Source organism: Ranitomeya imitator, chromosome 3 (assembly GCF_032444005.1).
Source record: "Ranitomeya imitator isolate aRanImi1 chromosome 3, aRanImi1.pri, whole genome shotgun sequence".
In the NCBI taxonomy this organism is placed as follows: Eukaryota; Metazoa; Chordata; class Amphibia; order Anura; family Dendrobatidae; genus Ranitomeya; species Ranitomeya imitator.
Genome location: NC_091284.1, coordinates 8,611,511 through 8,634,052, shown reverse-complemented (window position 1 = coordinate 8,634,052; position 22,542 = coordinate 8,611,511). Strand labels below are relative to the sequence as shown.

The 22,542-nt window shown below is 43.1% G+C and overlaps 1 protein-coding gene across 1 annotated transcript in view; it reads left to right on the top strand.

The window, feature by feature from the left end:
* The first annotated feature begins 345 nt into the window (after nucleotides 1-345).
* VTCN1 (V-set domain containing T cell activation inhibitor 1) overlaps nucleotides 346-22,542 on the top strand; it is a 54,079-nt gene continuing 31,882 nt past the window's right edge. Inside the window, exons 1-3 of the mRNA XM_069760445.1 lie at nucleotides 346-547; nucleotides 18,558-18,622; nucleotides 18,707-19,054. Of these exons, the coding sequence (XP_069616546.1) occupies nucleotides 516-547; nucleotides 18,558-18,622; nucleotides 18,707-19,054 (445 nt within the window). The 5' untranslated portion in view covers nucleotides 346-515. The remainder of the gene's footprint in view (nucleotides 548-18,557; nucleotides 18,623-18,706; nucleotides 19,055-22,542) is intronic.

The window sequence follows — 22,542 nt, the reverse complement described above, 5'->3', positions numbered from 1 at the left end:
TAAAGGGCCAGTGCCCATATTATTATTCTTAAAGGTCTAGTGGCCACATTACTTTTCTGTAACCAGGGAAAATATAAGACATAACAATATAAAAGGTAAATTATTTATGGGAATGAGCGGACACCTTGCAAATCGTAAGCAGACGAAGGCTATGTCTTTTTTTTAAGGCTTCACTCTCTGCTCCAGTGATTACAGTATATGCAGGTGCTGACATATGACAAGTGACAGTGACCGGAGGCAGGTACATTCCTCCGCACACGGCCACAGTTGGGTTTGGCACCTGCACTATGTCTTCCTCATTCCTGGACAATACATGTAGAGCGGCGAGGACACTCCTCATGTGAGAAAATCTCACTTCTTGTGTGACCACCGGGCGACCGGAGATTTCTCTACACTGCGGACATATCTGGTGTACGATATACAGAGAGAAGGGGGATCCTGAAGACCCCAGTGCTGGAAAGAGACCTCCATCTCCTCCTTATATCACTGCTGGAGACTCCGGTTCTGGATCCATCATGGCCACCATGGGGCAGGTGATATTCAGGATGTAAGTACCATGACTGTAGATGGGTGAGGAGAGCTCTGTGTGTGGAGTCTACCATTATAGGCAGCATAACCACAACAGCGTCAGTGCCAGGCTATCCGCAAATCCCCGGTGCCGGGTACCGAAAACTCCACAGAGATTCCGAATGCCAACCACAAAGCCCCCAATAACAACCGCCAAGCCCCCAGTAACAACTACAGAGCCTCCAATAACAACTACCAAGCCCCCAGTAACAACTACAGAGCCCCTAATAAGAACCACCAAGCCCCCAGTAACAACCGCCAAGCCCCCAATAACAACCACCAAGCCCCCAATAACAACTACAGAGCCCCCAATAAGAACCACCAAGGCTCCAATAACAACTACCAAGCCCCCAACAACAACTACAGAGCCCCTAATAACAACCTCCAAGGCTCCAATAACAACCACTAAGGCTACTTTCACACTTCCGTCTTTAGAGCTCCGTCGCAATCCGTCAGTTTGAGAAAAAAACGGATCCTGCAAATGTGCACGCAGTATGCGATTTTTCCCATACGCTTGTATTAGCCACGGATTGCCACGCATCGCATCCGTCATGCGACGGATCCGTCGTGTTTTGGTGGACCATCGGCACAAAAAAGTTCCATGTAACGTTTTTTTGTGCGTCGCGTCTGCCATTTTTGACCGCGCATGCACAGCCGGAACTCCGCCCCCTCCTCCCCGGACTGCAGAATGCGCAGCGGATGCGTCGAAAAACTGCATCCGCTGCCAACGTCGTGCAAAAAATTCACAACGTCCGTCGGTACGTCGGCCCGACGCATTGCGACGGGCCCGTACCGACGGAAGTGTGAAAATACCCTTTGGCCTCTTTCACACTTTCGTGTTTCATCTCCGTCACAATCCGTCGAGTTTTGAGAAAACAGGATCCTGGATATTTTTCTGCAGGATCCTGTTTTTTCTCATAGACTTGTATTAGTGACGGATTGTGATGGATGGACACACGTTTCATCCATCGTGCACTGGATCCGTCAGCAAAAAACGGTCCGTCGGGCAGAGAAAACGTTCAGAAGAAAGTTTTTTCTGCACGTCGGAAAATCGCTCAGCGACGGATCCTGCGCTGCCCGTCACTGGCTACAATGGAAGCCTATGGGCGCAGCTGCCTGTGAAAAGCAGGAATCCAGCGACGGGTCCCGTTTTTTGTGTTCTGAGCATCTCTCTCTCTCTCTCTCTCCTCCAGAATCTTATACCTGAAAATCCAGGCAGGAACTCCTTTGATGCATCCGTCATAAAACTGGATGCGTTGCACACGTTTTCCGCTACTTTTACAACATCCGTCGATACGTCGCTTCACTGCATTGCGGCGCATGCGCAGCGACGGAAGTGTGAAAGAGGCCTTAGCCCCCAATAACTACAGAGCCCCTAATAACGACCACGATTGTAGTCTCCTGTCATTTAGTCTCCTCCCCAGGAATGGCTGATAACAGAGAGTAATAGATTGCAGTAATCCGCAGTGATCTCGCTATGGATCCTTCTTCTGTGTAACCTGAGATCCTGCAGACATGTTGTGGCTCCGGTTTTGTCTCTGACGTCCGCCAAGCTCCTTTCACTTTGAAATAAAACAAAACTATTTTTACATTTTATTGGTTCTAGATGTCACCAAGAGGCATGAAGTATGTACAGCACTGTGCAAAAGTCTTAAGGTACCGTCACACTCAGCAACTTTACAACGATAACGACAGCGATCCGTGACGTTGCAGCGTCCTGGATAGCGATCTCGTTGTGTTTGACACGCAGCAGCGATCTGGATCCCGCTGTGCCATCGCTGGTCGTAGCTAGAAGTCCAGAACTTTATTTGGTCGTCAGGTCGGCGTGATTCGTCATGTTTGACAGCAAAAGCAACGATGCCAGCAATGTTTTACATGGAGCTAACAACCAGCGAGGACGATAAGTGAGTCGCCGTTACGTCACAGGATCGCTCCTGCATCGTTCTGGAGCTGCCGTGTTTGATGTCTCTACAGCGACCTAAACAGCGACGCTCCAGCGATCGGCTCGTTGTCTATGTCGCTGCAGCGTCGCTGAGTGTGACCGTACCTTTAGGCAGGTGTGGGATAAATGCTGCAGAGTCAGAAGCTCTAAGCAATTGAAGGGTTAATTTTTTATTCTATCAATTAAAAAGATTCATAGGGACTCAAGAAAAGAGAGATGTAAATCCCATCAGTATCTGGTTGTAAGGGGTCACAAAGACTGGTACACGCCCCTACCCCTTTAAGTACGTCCCGTATGCTGCACTGTGTAAAGATAATCTTGTTTTGCTATTGATATGGTGTTTTCTACCGCTATATGAATGTTTGATACTACTATGTATAGTTGTGGTGAAATATGTGTGTATACATATACAGTTAGGGCCAGAAATATTTGGACAGTGACACAAGTTTTGTTATTTTAGCTGTTTACAAAAACATGTTCAGAAATACAATTATATGTATAATATGGGCTGAAAGTGCACACTCCCAGCTGCAATATGATAGTTTCCACATCCAAATCGGAGAAAGGGTTTAGGAATCATAGCTCTGTAATGCATAGCGTCCTCTTTTTCAAGGGACCAAAAGTAATTGGACAATGGACTCTAAGGGCTGCAATTAACTCTGAAGGCGTCTCCCTCGTTAACCTGTAATCAATGAAGTAGTTAAAAGGTCAGGGGTGGATTCCAGGTGTGTGGTTTTGCATTTGGAAGCTGTTGCTGTGTGCAGACAACATGCGGTCAAAGGAACTCTCAATTGAGGTGAAGCAGAACATCCTGAGGCTGAAAAAAAAGAAAAAATCCATCAGAGAGATAGCAGACGTGCTTGGAGTAGCAAAATCAACAGTTGGGTACATTCTGAGAAAAAAGGAATTGACTGGTGAGCTTGGGAACTCAAAAAGGCCTGGGCGTCCACGGATGACAACAGTGGTGGATGATCGCCGCATACTTAATTTGGTGAAGAAGAACCCGTTCACAACATCAACTGAAGTCCAGAACACTGTCAGTGAAGTAGGTGTATCTGTCTCTAAGTCAACAGTAAAGAGAAGACTCCATGACAGTAAATACAAAGGGTTCACATCTAGATGCAAACCATTCATCAATACCAAAAATAGACAGAAAAACACCTCAAGAAGCCAGCTCAGTTCTGGAAAAGTATTCTATGGACAGATGAGACAAAGCTCAACCTGTACCAGAATGATGGGAAGAAAAAAGTTTGGAGAAGAAAGGGAACGGCACATGATCCAAGGCACACCACATCCTCTGTAAAACATGGTGGAGGCAACGTGATGGCATGGGCATGCATGGCTTTCAATGGCACTGGGTCACTTGTGTTTATTGATGACATAAGAGCAGACAAGAGTAGCCGGATGAATTCTGAAGGGTACCGGGATATACTTTCAGCCCAGATTCAGGCAAATGCTGCAAAGTTGATTGGACGGCGCTTCATAGTACAGATGGACAATGACCCCAAGCATACAGCCAAAGCTACCCAGGAGTTCATGAGTGCCAAAAAGTGGAACATTCTGCAATGGCCAAGTCAATCTCCAGATCTAAACCCAATTGAGCATGCATTTCACTTGCTCAAATCCAGACTTAAGACGGAAAGACCCACAAACAAGCAAGACCTGAAGGCTGCGGCTGTAAAGGCCTGGCAAAGCATTAAGAAGGAGGAAACCCAGCGTTTGGTGATGTCCATGGGTTCCAGACTTAAGGCAGTGATTGCCTCCAAAGGATTTGCAACAAAATATTGAAAATAAAAATATTTTGTTTGGGTTATGTTTATTTGTCCAATTACTTTTGACCTCCTAAAATGTGGAGTGTTTGTAAAGAAATGTGTACAATTCCTACATTTTCTATCAGATATTTTTGTTCAACCCTTCAAATTAAACGTTACAATCTGCACTTGAATTCTGTTGTAGAGGTTTCATTTCAAATCCAATGTGGTGGCATGCAGAGCCCAACTCGCGAAAATTGTGTCACTGTCCAAATATTTCTGGCCCTAACTGTATATATATATACTAGATTGTGGCCCGATTCTAACGCATCGGGTATTCTAGAATATGCATGTCCCCGTAGTATATGGACAATGATCATTCCAGAATTCGCGGCAGACTGTGCCCGTTGCTGATTGGTCGAGGCAACCTTTATGACATCATCGTTGCCATGGCAACCATTATGACATCTACGTCGATACTGTGCCCGTCGCTGATTGGTCGAGGCGAATTCGCGGCAGACTGTGCCCGTCGCTGATTGGTCGAGGCAACCTTTATGACATCATCGTCGCCATGCTGTGCCCGTCGCTGATTGGTCGAGGCCTGGTGGCCTCGACCAATCAGAGACGCGGGATTTCCAGGACAGACAGACAGACAGACGGAAAAACCCTTAGACAATTATATATATAGATATATATATATATCTATGTGTGTAGGGACATATGTCTAGGGTTATATGTGTGAACAGTGATGATGTAATATCTGTCCTGAAGGCAAGTCGCACCTAGGTGTTAATAGGTACTTCCTTGGGAATAGTAGAAATTCTGTCTCCAGATCTCACCAGGAGGTCTAGCTAGGGCCCAAAAGAAAAGCCACATTTGGCACCTTCTAGGTCTTGGAGGGGAGGTGGTAATTGCGGCCGGGGGGAAGCTATCCCTGGGAACCATCTCACACGTATCTCAAGAGGAAAATAATATATATTCATTAGTAGAGCGGCCGTGCCCAATCAAACAGACCGCAATTATGATATTAACCTGGGAGGCCGGTCTAGAAACCTGACCTCAGACCAAAGTTATAAATTTGGGCTGCAGACAGAGAATTGTGTTCACATGATGGGGGCAGCCTTAGAAGCTGATGTGATCCAATCTACCTTCTTCCTTCCCTCAGGGAGCAGAAAGCAACTACCAGTTAGATAATTTCTGTAAGTTTTCTCCTGTTTATTTTGACATTGTTTGCATAAGTTCTATGTCTGTTTATTATCATATTTTTATACCTTTTTCTTATTATAAGCATTGAACTTTTTGCAATTAAAGTATAAAACTTTAACAAGTTGAACCTTGAATGTTCTAAGAGAATCCATAGCCCTAAGGTGTGTGAGCCTTATGAGTGATAGACATTATTAGTATTATTAGTTCCGGGACTCATCGCCCGTGTATTCGATGAGTGGTGGCAGCGCCTATGAGCGGGTGTGTGGCCTGGGTCGGTGTGTGATTTATGCTCCCATTACAGCATAGGACAGAGGTTGAATGCTGGGACTGAGAGTGGGGAGATAGATTAACCCTTGCAGGCACAACCCCAAGTCACGTGTGAGAGCAGGCACGTGACGAATAGGTGACACCACGGAGAAGGGATCCGTGACAATTGGTGGCAGAGCGGTGGGATAGAATTATTTCTATTAGAGCATTAGTGCATGGTTTAAGCAATTATTCTCTGTACTAAAGAATTGGTATCCTTGCGAAGAGTGAACCAGTTCTTCAAGGTTCAACTCAGTGCTTACTTAGACATTCTTGCAAGCAGTTTCCCCTCCCCGTTTTTCTTTTCTATCTTTTATTTGGCAAAGGCTGTTTGATATGGCAGCCCAGTACAAGAAGCAGAGCAAAGAAGCTCTGACCGACCTCTGTGAGCAAGGAGGAATAGAGACAGCCAACAGATCCAAGGAGCTGCTGATACACGCCTTGGTCGAGCTGGACATAGAGCAAAGTGCTGGAACATCTGGGCAAGGAGAGAGCCCACCTCAGAGAGACCCAGCAATGCCAGCTCTCGCACCAGAGATGCCTGATGGAAATGTCAGCAATGCCAGTGCTGAGGAGCCTATGGACTGTACTTTACAAATGGACTTACAACGGCTGGGAACAAGTGATCCCAATCTGCGCATGCAGCTGATTCTACAGTACCGCCAGGCTGCTGCTGCAGAACGCCGGGACCGGGCTGAGAGAGGCTGCAGAATGCCGGGAGGACAGAGCTTTCCAGCTTCAGATGGCTCAACTAGAGCGGGGTATCAGTCCTCAGATAACCCCCTCCCAGGACATAAATCCAAGGAGGCCACGTCTTGAAAACTTTCCTGTGATGGAGAAGGATACGGACTTAGATACTTTCCTGTGGGGATTTGAAAAAACCTGCAGGCAGTACCATCTACCACGTGAGCAGTGGGCGCAGTATCTAACCCCAGGGTTGAGAGGCAAAGCCCTGGAAGTTTTTGCTGGCCTCCCACCAGAGCTAGATGCGAACTATGAGGCCATAAAAGAGGCCCTGATCAGGAAATACAACCTGACACCAGAAGTGTATCGTAGAAAGTTCCGGAACCTACAACGTGGATCGATGGACAGCTATGCGGATGTTGTGAGCACCTTGAGGACCATGTTCCACCAATGGATTAGGGGACTTTCTGTTAACAGTTTTGAGGACTTAACAGATCTTATGGTGAAGGATCAATTTCTTCACATGTGCCCCACGGATGTATGACAATTTATGTGTGATCGGGAGCCACAAACTGCGGATCAGGCTGCAAGGATTGCAGACTGCTATGTGGCTAACAGGATGCCTGAGGTGCGGAAGCCATCAGGATTCAGCTGGAGGGGAGGTAAGCCAAATGGGGACCCTTCTCCCTCTACCGGTCGATCACCAGTGCTGTCCAAGCCCACCTTCTATGGGGCCCCGGGAAATAGACATTCTCTATGTGATGCACGCCGGTGCTTCTCCTGCAACAAAGTGGGACATGTTAGCGCTTTCTGCCCTGATAGGGAGAAATGCCCAACTACCACCACAAAGCCGACTGTGCCCCCACCGTCTGTCCTCTTTGTAGCCGGCTCTGATGCGAGGGCAAATGAGAACTGTCAATCTGTCACTGTTGGCAATAAAGTCACCATTGGTCTCCGAGACACTGGGGCAGAGGTGACCCTGGTGCGTCCAGCCATGATAACCCCTGCCGATATCATACCAGGAAAGACTATGTCTATAACCGGGATTGGAGGGGTCAGCCCTGCCGTGCCCATGGCCCGTGTGTACCTGGACTGGGGAGCAGGGAAAGGAATGAGAGAAGTGGGAGTATCAGAGGCTATTCCCACCAATGTGTTGCTAGGCACGGACCTGGGGAGGATGGTGTCCCACTATGTTCCTCCCTTGCAAGTAAATGATGCAGAGAAGGTGGAAGAAAGTGACCCACCTGAGATCCCGTGCGAGGAGGGAAAATGTCCCAATGCACAGGACTGTACATATGTGGCAGCTGTGACCCGGAGTCAGGCTGCCGCTCAGACTCAGGCCCAGAGATTAGAGGATGAGTCTCACACAGAACTGCCAGGACAGGAGGCCCATACTGTGGCCCCGGAGCCTCCATACATGGCAGACCCACCAAGGTTCCTGATAACAGACACTGAAAACTCAGCTTCAGACCAGGGCCTGGCAGTCACACTAGGCCAGGGCCTGCAGGCTGACAGAGCATAAACCTATCTCTCAGAAAATTTGATCCCAAAAAAAGACTCTTTGACTGTATAGCGCCCACAGCAGCGGTGCCGTCTAACACTAAGCTGAAGCAGTGAGGAAATGGTGGCGACGGGGAAAATGGCTGGTTCTTATAGGGCAAGGACATGTGACATACACAGCCAATGACACGTGCCCTTGCTTGTGTGCATCACATGCACATTACTGTGTGTGCACTGCTGATAGGCTGAGAGACTGCACCGCCCCACTGTAAATGTGGGGGGAAAAAAAAATGGAGATCGGCGTTACTTCAGATCCACCGCCCCCCCGCCCACTATACACTGAAAAAGTCTATTAACAATGATAGACAGTTTTAATGTGCAAATCAAGCGAGGCTTTTGGTGAATGAACAGTTATCGAGCAGAAACTCGAACAGCCGAATTTTAAGCAAATTGTTCGAATTCGACGAACGACTCGAAAACCGCCCAAAACAGCTCGAATTTGGCAAACAGTTCGACTTGAACACCGCTCATCTCTAGTGACCGCCCGTCACCTACATCATCAGTATCTGGTGACCGCCCGTCTCCTCCATCATCAGAATAGTGTGAGATCCCAGCTGATAGGACACGTCATCACGTCATACAACAGCCGCAACCTCCGACTATAAAACTAGGTTACAAGCAAGCGGCGGCCATATCTCAGGAGCCACGGCCTCAGAGTCAGGAGAAGAGCGGCCATTACATCCCTTATGCTACAGAATTCCTACAAGTGATAATATACCTCACTGATCAACCTCCTGTACATGGGCCAGGACGACGTCCCACAGCCTCAACCTGCTGCATCATCCAAAATCTTCATGAGAAAAGTTACCGACCACAGAGACTCCTCCAGGGAAGGAGGAAAACCACAAGGCCATGTTCACACATTCAATATTTGGTCAGTATTTTCTGTAAGTATTTGTAAACCAAAACCAGGAGCAGTGACAAATACAGAAATGGTGACGAGTCTCTATAATACTTGAGCGTGTGACCGTAGCCCAAGAAGTAACGTCACTGGTAAAATTCTAAAAGATCAGATCACAAGACAAAACAGTCCAAAAGATGATACAATATAGTGCACAGGGGAACACCGCAGACCTCCCACCATCATCATCATGTGTGACAGGAGACCAAAGAGTTCACAGTGTGAAGTAGGGATCAGTATCACCCCAACTGGCTGTCAGAAATTTACAGAAACAGCTGTCATAAAATGCCATCCAATGTTTAACAATTCTCCTTGTGCAGTGATATGTCAACCTAAAAAATATCTCAAATATACTTACCAAAGTCATTAACCTAAAATAAATCATCCAAAAACTACAAAATGAGCCCTCTGTGTATAATAAGATAACTACTATAATACTGCTCCTATGTACAAGAATATAACTACTATAATACTGCCCCCTATGTACAAGAATATAACTACTATAATACTGCTCCTATGTACAAGAATATAACTACTATAATACTGCCCCTATGTACAAGAATATAACTACTATAATACTGCTCCTATGTACAAGAATATAACTACTATAATACTGCTCCTATGTACAAGAATATAACTACTATAATACTGCTCCATATACAAGAATATAACTACTATAATACTGCCCCATATACAAGAATATAACTACTATAATACTGCCCCTATGTACAAGAATATAACTACTATAATACTGCTCCTATGTACAAGAATATAACTACTATAATACTGCTTCTATGTACAAGAATATAGCTACTATAATACTTTTCCTATGTATAAGAATATAACTACTATAATACCGCTCCTGTGTACAAGAATATAACTACTATAATACTGCTCCTATGTACAAGAATATAACTACTATAATACTGCCCCTATGTACAGGAGAATATAACTACTATAATACTGCTCCTATGTACAAGAATATAACTACTATAATACTGCCCCTATGTACAGGAGAATATAACTACTATAATACTGCTCCTATGTACAAGAATATAACTACTATAATACTGCCCCTATGTACAAGAATATAACTACTATAATACTGCCCCTATGTACAAGAATATAACTACTATAATACTGCTCCTATGTACAAGAATATAGCTACTATAATACTGCTCCTATGTATAAGAATATAACTACTATAATACCGCTCCTGTGTACAAGAATATAACTACTATAATACTGCTCCTATGTACAAGAATATAACTACTATAATACTGCCCCTATGTACAGGAGAATATAACTACTATAATACTGCTCCTATGTACAAGAATATAACTACTATAATACTGCCCCTATGTACAAGAATATAACTACTATAATACTGCCCCTATGTACAAGAATATAACTACTATAATACTGCTCCTATGTACAAGAATATAACTACTATAATACTGCTCCTACATACAAGAATATAACTACTATAATACTGCTCCTATGTATAAGAATACAACTACTATAATACTGCCCCCTATTTACAAGAATATAACTACTATAATACTGCCCCTATGTACAAGAATATAACTACTATAATACTGCTCCTATGTACAAGAATATAACTACTATAATACTTCTCCTACATACAAGAATACAACTACTATAATACTGCCCCCTATTTACAAGAATATAACTACTATAATACTGCCCCTATGTACAAGAATATAACTACTATAATACTGCTCCTATGTACAAGAATATAACTACTATAATACTGCCCCTATGTACAAGAATATAACTACTATAATACTGCCCCTATGTACAAGAATATAACTACTATAATACTGCCCCTATATACAAGAATATAACTACTATAATACTGCCCCTATGTACAAGAATATAACTACTATAATACTGCTCCCTATGTATAAGATTATAACTACTATAATACTGCTCCTATGTACAAGAATATAACTACTATAATACTGCTCCTATGTACAAGAATATAACTACTATAATACTGTCCCCTATATACAAGAATATAACTATTATAATACTGCTCCCTATGTACAAGAGTATAACTACTATAATACTGCTCCTATGTACAAGAATATAACTACTATAATACTGCCCCTATGTACAAGAATATAACTACTATAATACTGCCCCTATGTACAAGAATATAACTACTATAATACTGCCCCTATGTACAAGAATGTAACTACTATAATACTGCTCCTATGTACAAGAATATAACTACTATAATACTGCCCCTATGTACAAGAATATAACTACTATAATACTGCCCCTATGTACAAGAATATAACTACTATAATACTGACCCTATGTACAAGAATATAACTACTATAATACTGCCCCTATATACAAGAATATAACTACTATAATACTGCCCCTATGTACAAGAATATAACTACTATAATACTGCTCCCTATGTATAAGATTATAACTACTATAATACTGCTCCTATGTACAAGAATATAACTACTATAATACTGCTTCTATGTACAAGAATATAGCTACTATAATACTTTTCCTATGTATAAGAATATAACTACTATAATACCGCTCCTGTGTACAAGAATATAACTACTATAATACTGCTCCTATGTACAAGAATATAACTACTATAATACTGCCCCTATGTACAGGAGAATATAACTACTATAATACTGCTCCTATGTACAAGAATATAACTACTATAATACTGCCCCTATGTACAGGAGAATATAACTACTATAATACTGCTCCTATGTACAAGAATATAACTACTATAATACTGCCCCTATGTACAAGAATATAACTACTATAATACTGCCCCTATGTACAAGAATATAACTACTATAATACTGCTCCTATGTACAAGAATATAGCTACTATAATACTGCTCCTATGTATAAGAATATAACTACTATAATACCGCTCCTGTGTACAAGAATATAACTACTATAATACTGCTCCTATGTACAAGAATATAACTACTATAATACTGCCCCTATGTACAGGAGAATATAACTACTATAATACTGCTCCTATGTACAAGAATATAACTACTATAATACTGCCCCTATGTACAAGAATATAACTACTATAATACTGCCCCTATGTACAAGAATATAACTACTATAATACTGCTCCTATGTACAAGAATATAACTACTATAATACTGCTCCTACATACAAGAATATAACTACTATAATACTGCTCCTATGTATAAGAATACAACTACTATAATACTGCCCCCTATTTACAAGAATATAACTACTATAATACTGCCCCTATGTACAAGAATATAACTACTATAATACTGCTCCTATGTACAAGAATATAACTACTATAATACTGCTCCTACATACAAGAATACAACTACTATAATACTGCCCCCTATTTACAAGAATATAACTACTATAATACTGCCCCTATGTACAAGAATATAACTACTATAATACTGCTCCTATGTACAAGAATATAACTACTATAATACTGCCCCTATGTACAAGAATATAACTACTATAATACTGCCCCTATGTACAAGAATATAACTACTATAATACTGCCCCTATATACAAGAATATAACTACTATAATACTGCCCCTATGTACAAGAATATAACTACTATAATACTGCTCCCTATGTATAAGATTATAACTACTATAATACTGCTCCTATGTACAAGAATATAACTACTATAATACTGCTCCTATGTACAAGAATATAACTACTATAATACTGTCCCCTATATACAAGAATATAACTATTATAATACTGCTCCCTATGTACAAGAGTATAACTACTATAATACTGCTCCTATGTACAAGAATATAACTACTATAATACTGCCCCTATGTACAAGAATATAACTACTATAATACTGCCCCTATGTACAAGAATATAACTACTATAATACTGCCCCTATGTACAAGAATGTAACTACTATAATACTGCTCCTATGTACAAGAATATAACTACTATAATACTGCCCCTATGTACAAGAATATAACTACTATAATACTGCCCCTATGTACAAGAATATAACTACTATAATACTGACCCTATGTACAAGAATATAACTACTATAATACTGCCCCTATATACAAGAATATAACTACTATAATACTGCCCCTATGTACAAGAATATAACTACTATAATACTGCTCCCTATGTATAAGATTATAACTACTATAATACTGCTCCTATGTACAAGAATATAACTACTATAATACTGCTCCTATGTACAAGAATATAACTACTATAATACTGTCCCCTATATACAAGAATATAACTACTATAATACTGCCTCCTATGTACAAGAGTATAACTACTATAATACTGCTCCTATGTACAAGAATATAACTACTATAATACTGCCCCTATGTACAAGAATATAACTACTATAATACTGCCTCCTATGTACAAGAGTATAACTACTATAATACTGCTCCTATGTACAAGAATATAACTACTATAATACTGCCCCTATGTACAAGAATATAACTACTATAATACTGCCCCTATGTACAAGAATATAACTACTATAATACTGCTCCTATGTACAATAATATAACTACTATAATACTGCCCCTATATACAAGAATATAACTACTATAATACTGCCCCTATGTACAAGAATATAACTACTATAATACTGCTCCTATGTACAAGAATATAACTACTATAATACTGCTCCTACATACAAGAATACAACTACTATAATACTGCCCCCTATTTACAAGAATATAACTACTATAATACTGCCCCTATGTACAAGAATATAACTACTATAATACTGCCCCTATGTACAAGAATGTAACTACTATAATACTGCTCCTATGTACAAAAATATAACTACTATAATACTGCTCCTATGTATAAGAATATAACTACTATAATACTACTCCTATGTACAAGAATATAACTACTATAATACTGCCCCTATGTACAAGAATATAACTACTATAATACTGCCTCCTATGTATAAGAATATAACTACTATAATACTGCTCCTATGTACAAGAATATAACTACTATAATACTGCCCCTATGTACAAGAATATAACTACTATAATACTGCCCCTATGTACAAAAATATAACTACTATAATACTGCCCCTATGTACAAGAATATAACTACTATAATACTGCCCCTATGTACAAGAATGTAACTACTATAATACTGCCCCTATATACAAGACTATAACTACTATAATACTGCCCCTATGTAGAAGAATATAACTACTATAATACTGCTCCCTATGTATAAGATTATAACTACTATAATACTGCTCCTATGTACAAGAATATAACTACTATAATACTGCTCCTATGTACAAGAATATAACTACTATAATACTGTCCCCTATATACAAGAATATAACTATTATAATACTGCTCCCTATGTACAAGAGTATAACTACTATAATACTGCTCCTATGTACAAGAATATAACTACTATAATACTGCCCCTATGTACAAGAATATAACTACTATAATACTGCCCCTATGTACAAGAATATAACTACTATAATACTGCCCCTATGTACAAGAATGTAACTACTATAATACTGCTCCTATGTACAAGAATATAACTACTATAATACTGCCCCTATGTACAAGAATATAACTACTATAATACTGCCCCTATGTACAAGAATATAACTACTATAATACTGCCCCTATGTACAAGAATATAACTACTATAATACTGCCCCTATATACAAGAATATAACTACTATAATACTGCCCCTATGTACAAGAATATAACTACTATAATACTGCCCCTATATACAAGAATATAACTACTATAATACTGCCCCTATGTACAAGAATATAACTACTATAATACTGCTCCCTATGTATAAGATTATAACTACTATAATACTGCTCCTATGTACAAGAATATAACTACTATAATACTGCTCCTATGTACAAGAATATCTATAATATAACGCTGGGAGCGTCACTCTGTCCGAAGCCTCTATAGACTGCGCAAGCGCAAGCGCCGGCGCAGTCTGGGCCTCACAGAGCGACGCTCCCGGGAGATCGCGGTATGCGTAAGCACTGAACGCATACCGCGATCTCCACCGGAGAGTCAGGGACCGCCAGGAGGGAGGGTAAGTATACTCACCTTTCCCGGTTCCAGCGCTGCTTGCGGCTCCGTCTCCCGGCTCCTCTGCTCCCGGCTCCGGAGGGCGCGGACTGCGCAGGCGCCGATTCCTGCTGCCGGAATCGGCGCCTGCGCAGTCCGCGCTTTCCGGCGCCATTTTCTTGAAGACACACTCCGGCTCCACTGCAGGTGTGTCTTCAAGAAAATGGCGCCGGAAAGCGCGGACTGCGCAGGCGCTGATTCCTGCTGCCGGAATCGGCGCCTGCGCAGTCCCCGCTTTCCGGCGCCATTTTCTTGAAGACATACCTGCAGTGGAGCCGGACGATAGGTGAGTATGGTATTTTTTTTTTTTTTTATATGGCAGCAGCATTCGGGGGCATACACACTGGAGCGGGGGGCATATAATACAATGGTGGCGCAGGATGGGAGCAGCACATGACAGAACGGGCGCAGGATGGCAGCAGCACATGACAGAACGGGCGCAGGATGGCAGCAGCACATGACAGAACGGGCGCAGGATGGCAGCAGCACATGACAGGACGGGCGCAGGATGGCAGCAGCACATGACAGAACGGGCGCAGGATGGCAGCAGCACATGTCAGAACGGGCGCAGGATGGCCGCAGCACATGACAGAACGGGCGCAGGATGGCAGCAGCACATGACAGAACGGGCGCAGGATGGCCGCAACACATGACAGAACGGGCGCAGGATGGCAGCAGCACATGACAGAACGGGCGCAGGATGGCCGCAGCACATGACAGAACGGGCGAAGGATGGCAGCAGCACATGATAGAACGGGCGAAGGATGGCAGCAGCACATGACAGAACGGGCGAAGGATGGCAGCAGCACATGACAGAACGGGCGCAGGATGGCAGCAGCACATGACAGAACGGGCGCAGGATGGCAGCAGCACATGACAGAACGGGCGCAGGATGGGAGCAGCACATGACAGAACGGGCGCAGGATGGCAGCAGCACATGACAGAACGGGTGCAGGATGGCAGCAGCACATGACAGAACGGGCGCAGGATGGCAGCAGCACATGACAGAACGGGCGCAGGATGGCAGCAGCACATGACAGAACGGGCGCAGGATGGCAGCAGCACATGACAGAACGGGCGCAGGATGGCAGCAGCACATGACAGAACGGGCGCAGGATGGCAGCAGCACATGACAGAACGGGCGCAGGATGGCAGCAGCACATGACAGAACGGGCGCAGGATGGCAGCAGCAAATGACAGAACGGGGACGCAGGATGGGAGCAGCAAATGACAGAACGGGCGCAGGATGGGAGCAGCAAATGACAGGATGGGAGCAGCAAATGACAGAATGGAGGCGCAGGATGGGAGCAGCACATGACAGAACGGGGGCGCAGGATGGGAGCAGCACATGACAGGATGTGTCATATGTCATGCTCGCCACCCGGGCGTAGAACGGGTTCAATAGCTAGTAACTACTATAATACTGTCCCCTATATACAAGAATATAACTACTATAATACTGCCTCCTATGTACAAGAGTATAACTACTATAATACTGCTCCTATGTACAAGAATATAACTACTATAATACTGCCCCTATGTTCAAGAATATAACTACTATAATACTGCCTCCTATGTACAAGAGTATAACTACTATAATACTGCTCCTATGTACAAGAATATAACTACTATAATACTGCCCCTATGTAAAAGAATATAACTACTATAATACTGCCCCTATGTACAAGAATATAACTACTATAATACTGCTCCTATGTACAATAATATAACTACTATAATACTGCCCCTATATACAAGAATATAACTACTATAATACTGCCCCTATGTACAAGAGTATAACTACTATAATACTGCTCCTATGTACAAGAATATAACTACTATAATACTGCCCCTATGTACAAGAATATAACTACTATAATACTGCCCCTATGTACAAGAATATAACTACTATAATACTGCTCCTATGTACAATAATATAACTACTATAATACTGCCCCTATATACAAGAATATAACTACTATAATACTGCCCCTATGTACAAGAATATAACTACTATAATACTGCTCTGTTATCCCAAACCAAAAAACCTCTAACACTTAGGCTATGTGCACACGTAGGGAAAGAGGTGCAGAATTTTCTGCACAAAATCCGCATCTCCTGGCAGAATCCGCAGCCGTGGATTTTTTGCGGTTTTTATGCGGATTTTTTGCGGTTTTTATGCAGATTTTGTGCGGTTTTTATGCGGAATTGATGCAGATTTTGTGCGGATTTTCTGCGGTTTTTGCCTCTGCAGATGTTTATCATGGAGGGGTGCAGAAATGCTGCAGATCTGCACAAAAGAAGTGACAAGCATTTCTTTGAAATCCACAGCAATTCCGCACTGATTTTTCCGCACCATCTGCACAACTTTTTTTTTTACCCCGTTGAATAACATTGTACTGTACATAACAGTGCGGATCCGCAGCAATTCCGCATCGTGTGCACATTGCCTAAACCATATGTGCATGAGAGCAGAATAGAACTTGGAGGACAGTAGATAAATTATAGCCGTGGTACTAACCTATAAGCCAGACGTGGGAGAGAGGCCCTGACGCGCGTTTCGCTATAAATGCTTCCTCAGGGGCGCGTGATAAAAATTATATTTTATTGAAACAAGTCATGTGTACAAATAAATTCAATCAACACAATAATGAAAATCCAAACAACAGGAGGTAAAGGAACACTGGGGATATACTAGGGAAGGAGTGGGAGTTCGGATATATCCCACAGGGGCACAGTCATGATTGTGATCATATCATACAGAATTTGATGGCTTGGTCAATCAAATAACGTTACTTAGTATATGGGAAAAATCGCTATTACAAGCCAAGCGGAACAGTAGTGAAATCTCCATGCTTACCCATAGTGAAGAGTGACCCCCACCGCTTCCCAGGAGCCCATTGATGCGCGTTTCGCGGTCCAGCTTTTTCAAAAGGGGATGTATAGTAAGAGATATCTCAGGCTTAAATGGAGCTATATCAGAAGTAAAGATGGCGCACGTGTCCCGGACTCCAAGCAACACCTCCCCAATGGCCATCACAATTGGCGTGCTCGGAATGTGGGCGGAATCCTGTCCAGTGACGTCATAGGACATGCGCACTCCGCAGGAACTGATAGCCACCGAGTAGGTGAAGACGCGATGGAGTCAAGGCGCGCATGCGCACCATCGGCAGCCATTTTGTTGAAGGCCATTGGAGCGGCCATTGAACTAAAGGTAACTATACCACCTCCCTGATTTACCAAAAACAAGAAGAAAAGAGAAATCGCATAGCGTGTGCAATTATGTAAGTGACAGTGCAAAAAATAGGGGCAGTAGCCATTATACTAAAGTGCATAATGCAATGTAACAATACCATGTTCCAGATACTGGTGATACAATGTGAGATAGCAATGACCTTGTACAGGTTAAGGTCTTTGGGTGGTGGGATTTGGATGGATCTTTGCCCGTTTGCACTGACTCTGCCTTTCTTCCTTGCAGCATGATTGTGATAATAATCCTCCTTGTTGCGGCCATTGCCCTTATCATCGGCCTCAGTGTTGCAGGTAAGGCTTCTTACACCCAGATGTTTCCTCACCCATCAGATACGTTTGTATGATGTGAAGCTCGTCCTCCATTCACTCCTCCAGGTAACAGCAGCGCTAACGATGTGACGACTGTCAATGCCGTTGGACAGATCAGTGGGAACGTTCTTCTCAGTTGCACTTTCGCCCCAGATGTGAAGCAATCTAGTGATGTCCTGTGGGAGAAGGTGGGAGACACTGGAGTTGTGTACAAATATGAGAATGGTAAAATATCCCTGTCGGACCAGAACTCAAAGTACAAAAGTCGGACCTCACTTTTCCTTAATGAGCTGTCGGTGGGAAATGCCACTCTGATGATAAGCGGCTTAACGGTGGCGGATTCTGGAGTCTACAAGTGTACAATCACCAATTCCAATGGGAAGGGCGATAACAAGCTGAGTCTCAACGTAGGAGGTGAGTGGCATAAAAGTAGAGGGGGGTCTACAGGGGAATATCTTTTTTACTTCAGCAGTATAGCTGTGTCTCCAGCAGTATAGCTGTGTCCTCAGGAGTACCGCTGTGTCCCCAATAGTTCCGCTGTGTCCTCAGGAGTACCGCTGTGTCCTCAGGAGTACCGCTGTTTCCTCACGAATACCGCTGTGTCCTCAGGAGTACCGCTGTGTCCTCAGGAGTACCGCTGTTTCCTCACGAATACCGCTGTGTCCTCAGGAGTACCGCTGTGTCCTCAGGAGTACCGCTGTTTCCTCACGAATACCGCTGTGTCCTCAGGAGTTCCGCTGTGTCCTCAAGAGTACCGCTGTGTCCTCAGTATACTCAGAAGGAACCACCACCCTCCCCTGACCACACTTTTTCCAGAACACCGAGATTCAGAGTTTACTTGTGGTGAGGGTTGAGTGTTACCCCTATTCCCCAGTAGCATCTTCGCTGCCTCCACCCGAGAAGAAGGGTTAGATTTAAGAAGGACGGCAGAGATTGTAGCTCCCAGGCAACAGGTTTTACAAAACTTGCTCCAACTGAATACTTCTCTGGAACGACAATCCATGACCGGAGTGTGTTTTCTCATCCAGGGAAGGCCTAAGACGATGGGAGTAGGCAGACCCTCCAAGACGTAGCATGACAGGAACTATTCATGAAGAGTCCCTGTGCGCAAGTTCAAATTATGTACGACTTGGATCAAACTCTTCTGGCTGAGAGGAACAGAGTCAATAGCACATATAGGAATGGATCTCGCTAGCGATCTACCGATCAGACCATAGGTCTTCGCAAAGCGAGAATCCACCAAACTGACTCCAGCTCCACTATCCAAAAGAACAGGAATTGTCTCGGTTTTACCACCAACCACGATTCCCGCAGAAATGGTAAACGGAGATGTAAAAGTGGAGGAAATGTCCACACCCTGGTGGTCTCCCTCCACACGACCAGAGGTTAACATTTAACTTATTTTGCAAACATTTTATTTCAGAACCAATTTTTTTTATTTTTGCAAGGGTAAAAAGAGAAAATGAACCACAAAATTTGTTGTGCAATTTCTCCTGAATACGTCGATACCCCATATGTGGGGGTAAACCACTGTTTGGGCGCACGGCAGAGCTTGGAAGGGAAGGAGCACCATTTGACTTTTTCAATGCAGAATTGGCTGGAATTGAGATCGGACGCCATGTCGCGTTTGGAGAGCCCCTAATGTGCCTAAACAGTGGAAACCCCCCACAAGTGACCCCATTTTGGAAACTAGACCCTTTAAAGAACTTGTCTAGATGTGTGTTGAGCACTTTAAACCCCCAGGTGCTTCACAGACATTTATAACGTAGAGCCTTGAAAAAAAATAATCGCATTTTTTCTACAAAAATGATCTTTTCGCCCCCAAATCTTTATTTTCACAAGAGTACCAGGAGAAATTAGACCAGAAAAGTTGTTGTGCAATTTGTCTTGAGTATGCCGATACCCCATAGGTGGGGGTTAACCACAGTTTGGGCGCATGGCAGAGCTCGGAAAGGAAGGAGTTCCGTTTGACTTTTTCAATGTAGAATTGGCTGGAATTGAGATCGGACGCCATTTCGCGTTTGCAGAGCCCCTGATGTGCCTAAACAGTGGAAACCCCCGACAAGTGACCGCATTTTGGAAAGTAAACCCATTAAGGAACTTATCTAGATGTGTGGTGAGCACTTTGAACCCCCAAGTGCTTCACAGAAATTTATAACGTAGAGCCGTGAAAATAAAAAATCCTTTTTTAAACTCAAAAATGATTTTTTAGCTCGCAATTTTTTATTTTCTCAAGGGTAACAGGAGAAATTTGATCACAAGAGTTGTTGTCCAGTTTCTCCTGAGTACACTGATACCCCACATGTGGGGGTAAACCACTGTTTGGGCACACGTCGGGGCTCGGAAGGGAAGAAGTGACGTTTTAAAATGCAGACTTTGATGGAATGGTCTGCGGGCGTCATGTTGCATTTTCAGAGCCCCTGATGTACCTAAACAGTAGAAACCCCCCACAAGTGACCCTATTTTGGAAACTAGGCCCCCCAAACAGCTTATCTAGATGTGTGGCGAGCACTATGAACCCCCAACTGCTTCACAGAAGTTTATAATGTAGAGCCATGAAAAAAAAAAAAAAAACATTTTTTCCACAAAAATTATCTTTTCACCCCCAGATTTTTACTTTCACAAGGGTAACTGGAGAAATTGGACCCCAAAATTTATTGTGCAATTTATCCTGAGTACGCTGATACCCCATATGTGGGGGGACCACTGTTTGGGCGCATGGCAGAGCTCGGAAGGGAAGGCGCGCCGTTTTGGAATGCAGACTTTGATAGAATGGTCTGCGGGCGTTATGTTGCATTTGCAGAGCCCCTGATGTACCTACACAGTAGAAACCCCCCACAAGGGACCCCATTTTGGAAACTAGACCCCCAAGGAACTTATCTAGATGTGTGGTGAGAACTTTGAATGCCCAAGTGCTTCACAGAAGTTTATAATGCAGAGTCGTGAAAATATTTTTTTTTTCCACAAAAATTTAATTTTTATCCCAAGGGTAACAAGAGAAATTGGACCACAAAATTTGTTGTCCAATTTGTTCTGAGTACGCTGATACCCCATATGTGGGGGGTGACCACTGTTTGGGCACACAACAGGGCTCGAAAGGGAAATAGTGACGCTTTAAAATGCAGACTTTGATGGAATGGTCTGCGGGTATCATGTTGCATTTTCAGAGCCCCTGATGTACCTAAACAGTAGAACCCCCCACAAGTGACCCTATTTTGAAAACTAGACCCCCCAAGGAACTTATCTAGATATGTGGTGAGCATTTTGAACGCCCAAGTGCTTCACAGAAGTTTGACGCAGAGCCATGAAAATAAAAAATCATTTTTTTCCCCACAAAAATGATTTTTTAGCCCCCAATTTTTTATTTTTTTTTGCAAGGGTAGCAGGAGAAACTGGACCCGAAAAATTGTTGTCCAATCAGTCCTGAGTACGCCGATACCCCATATGGGGGGTTAAACCACTGTTTGGGCGCACGGCAGAGCTCAGAAGGGAGGGAGCACCAATTGACTTTTTGAACGCAAAATTGGCTGTCGCGTTTGGAGACCCTCTGATGTACCTAAACAGTGGAAACCCCCTAATTCTAACTCCAACCATAACCCCATCACACCCCTAATGCTAATCCCAACTCAATCCATAACCCTAATCAAAACCCTAACCCCCAAACACCCCTAACCCTAATCCCAACCCTAACCATAACGGTTACGGTTAGGGTTGGGATTAGGGTTAGGGGTGTTTTGGCGTTAGGGTTATGATTAGGGTTATGGCATAACCTGTTATGAATAGGTAATTCAGAACCACAATGGACCTTGAAGTTCAGAACACACAAGTGACCTGACAAAAACCACAAAACATAGGACGAGCTCTGAGACGTGGGAACTCTGCTGACCGCAATCCCTAAACCT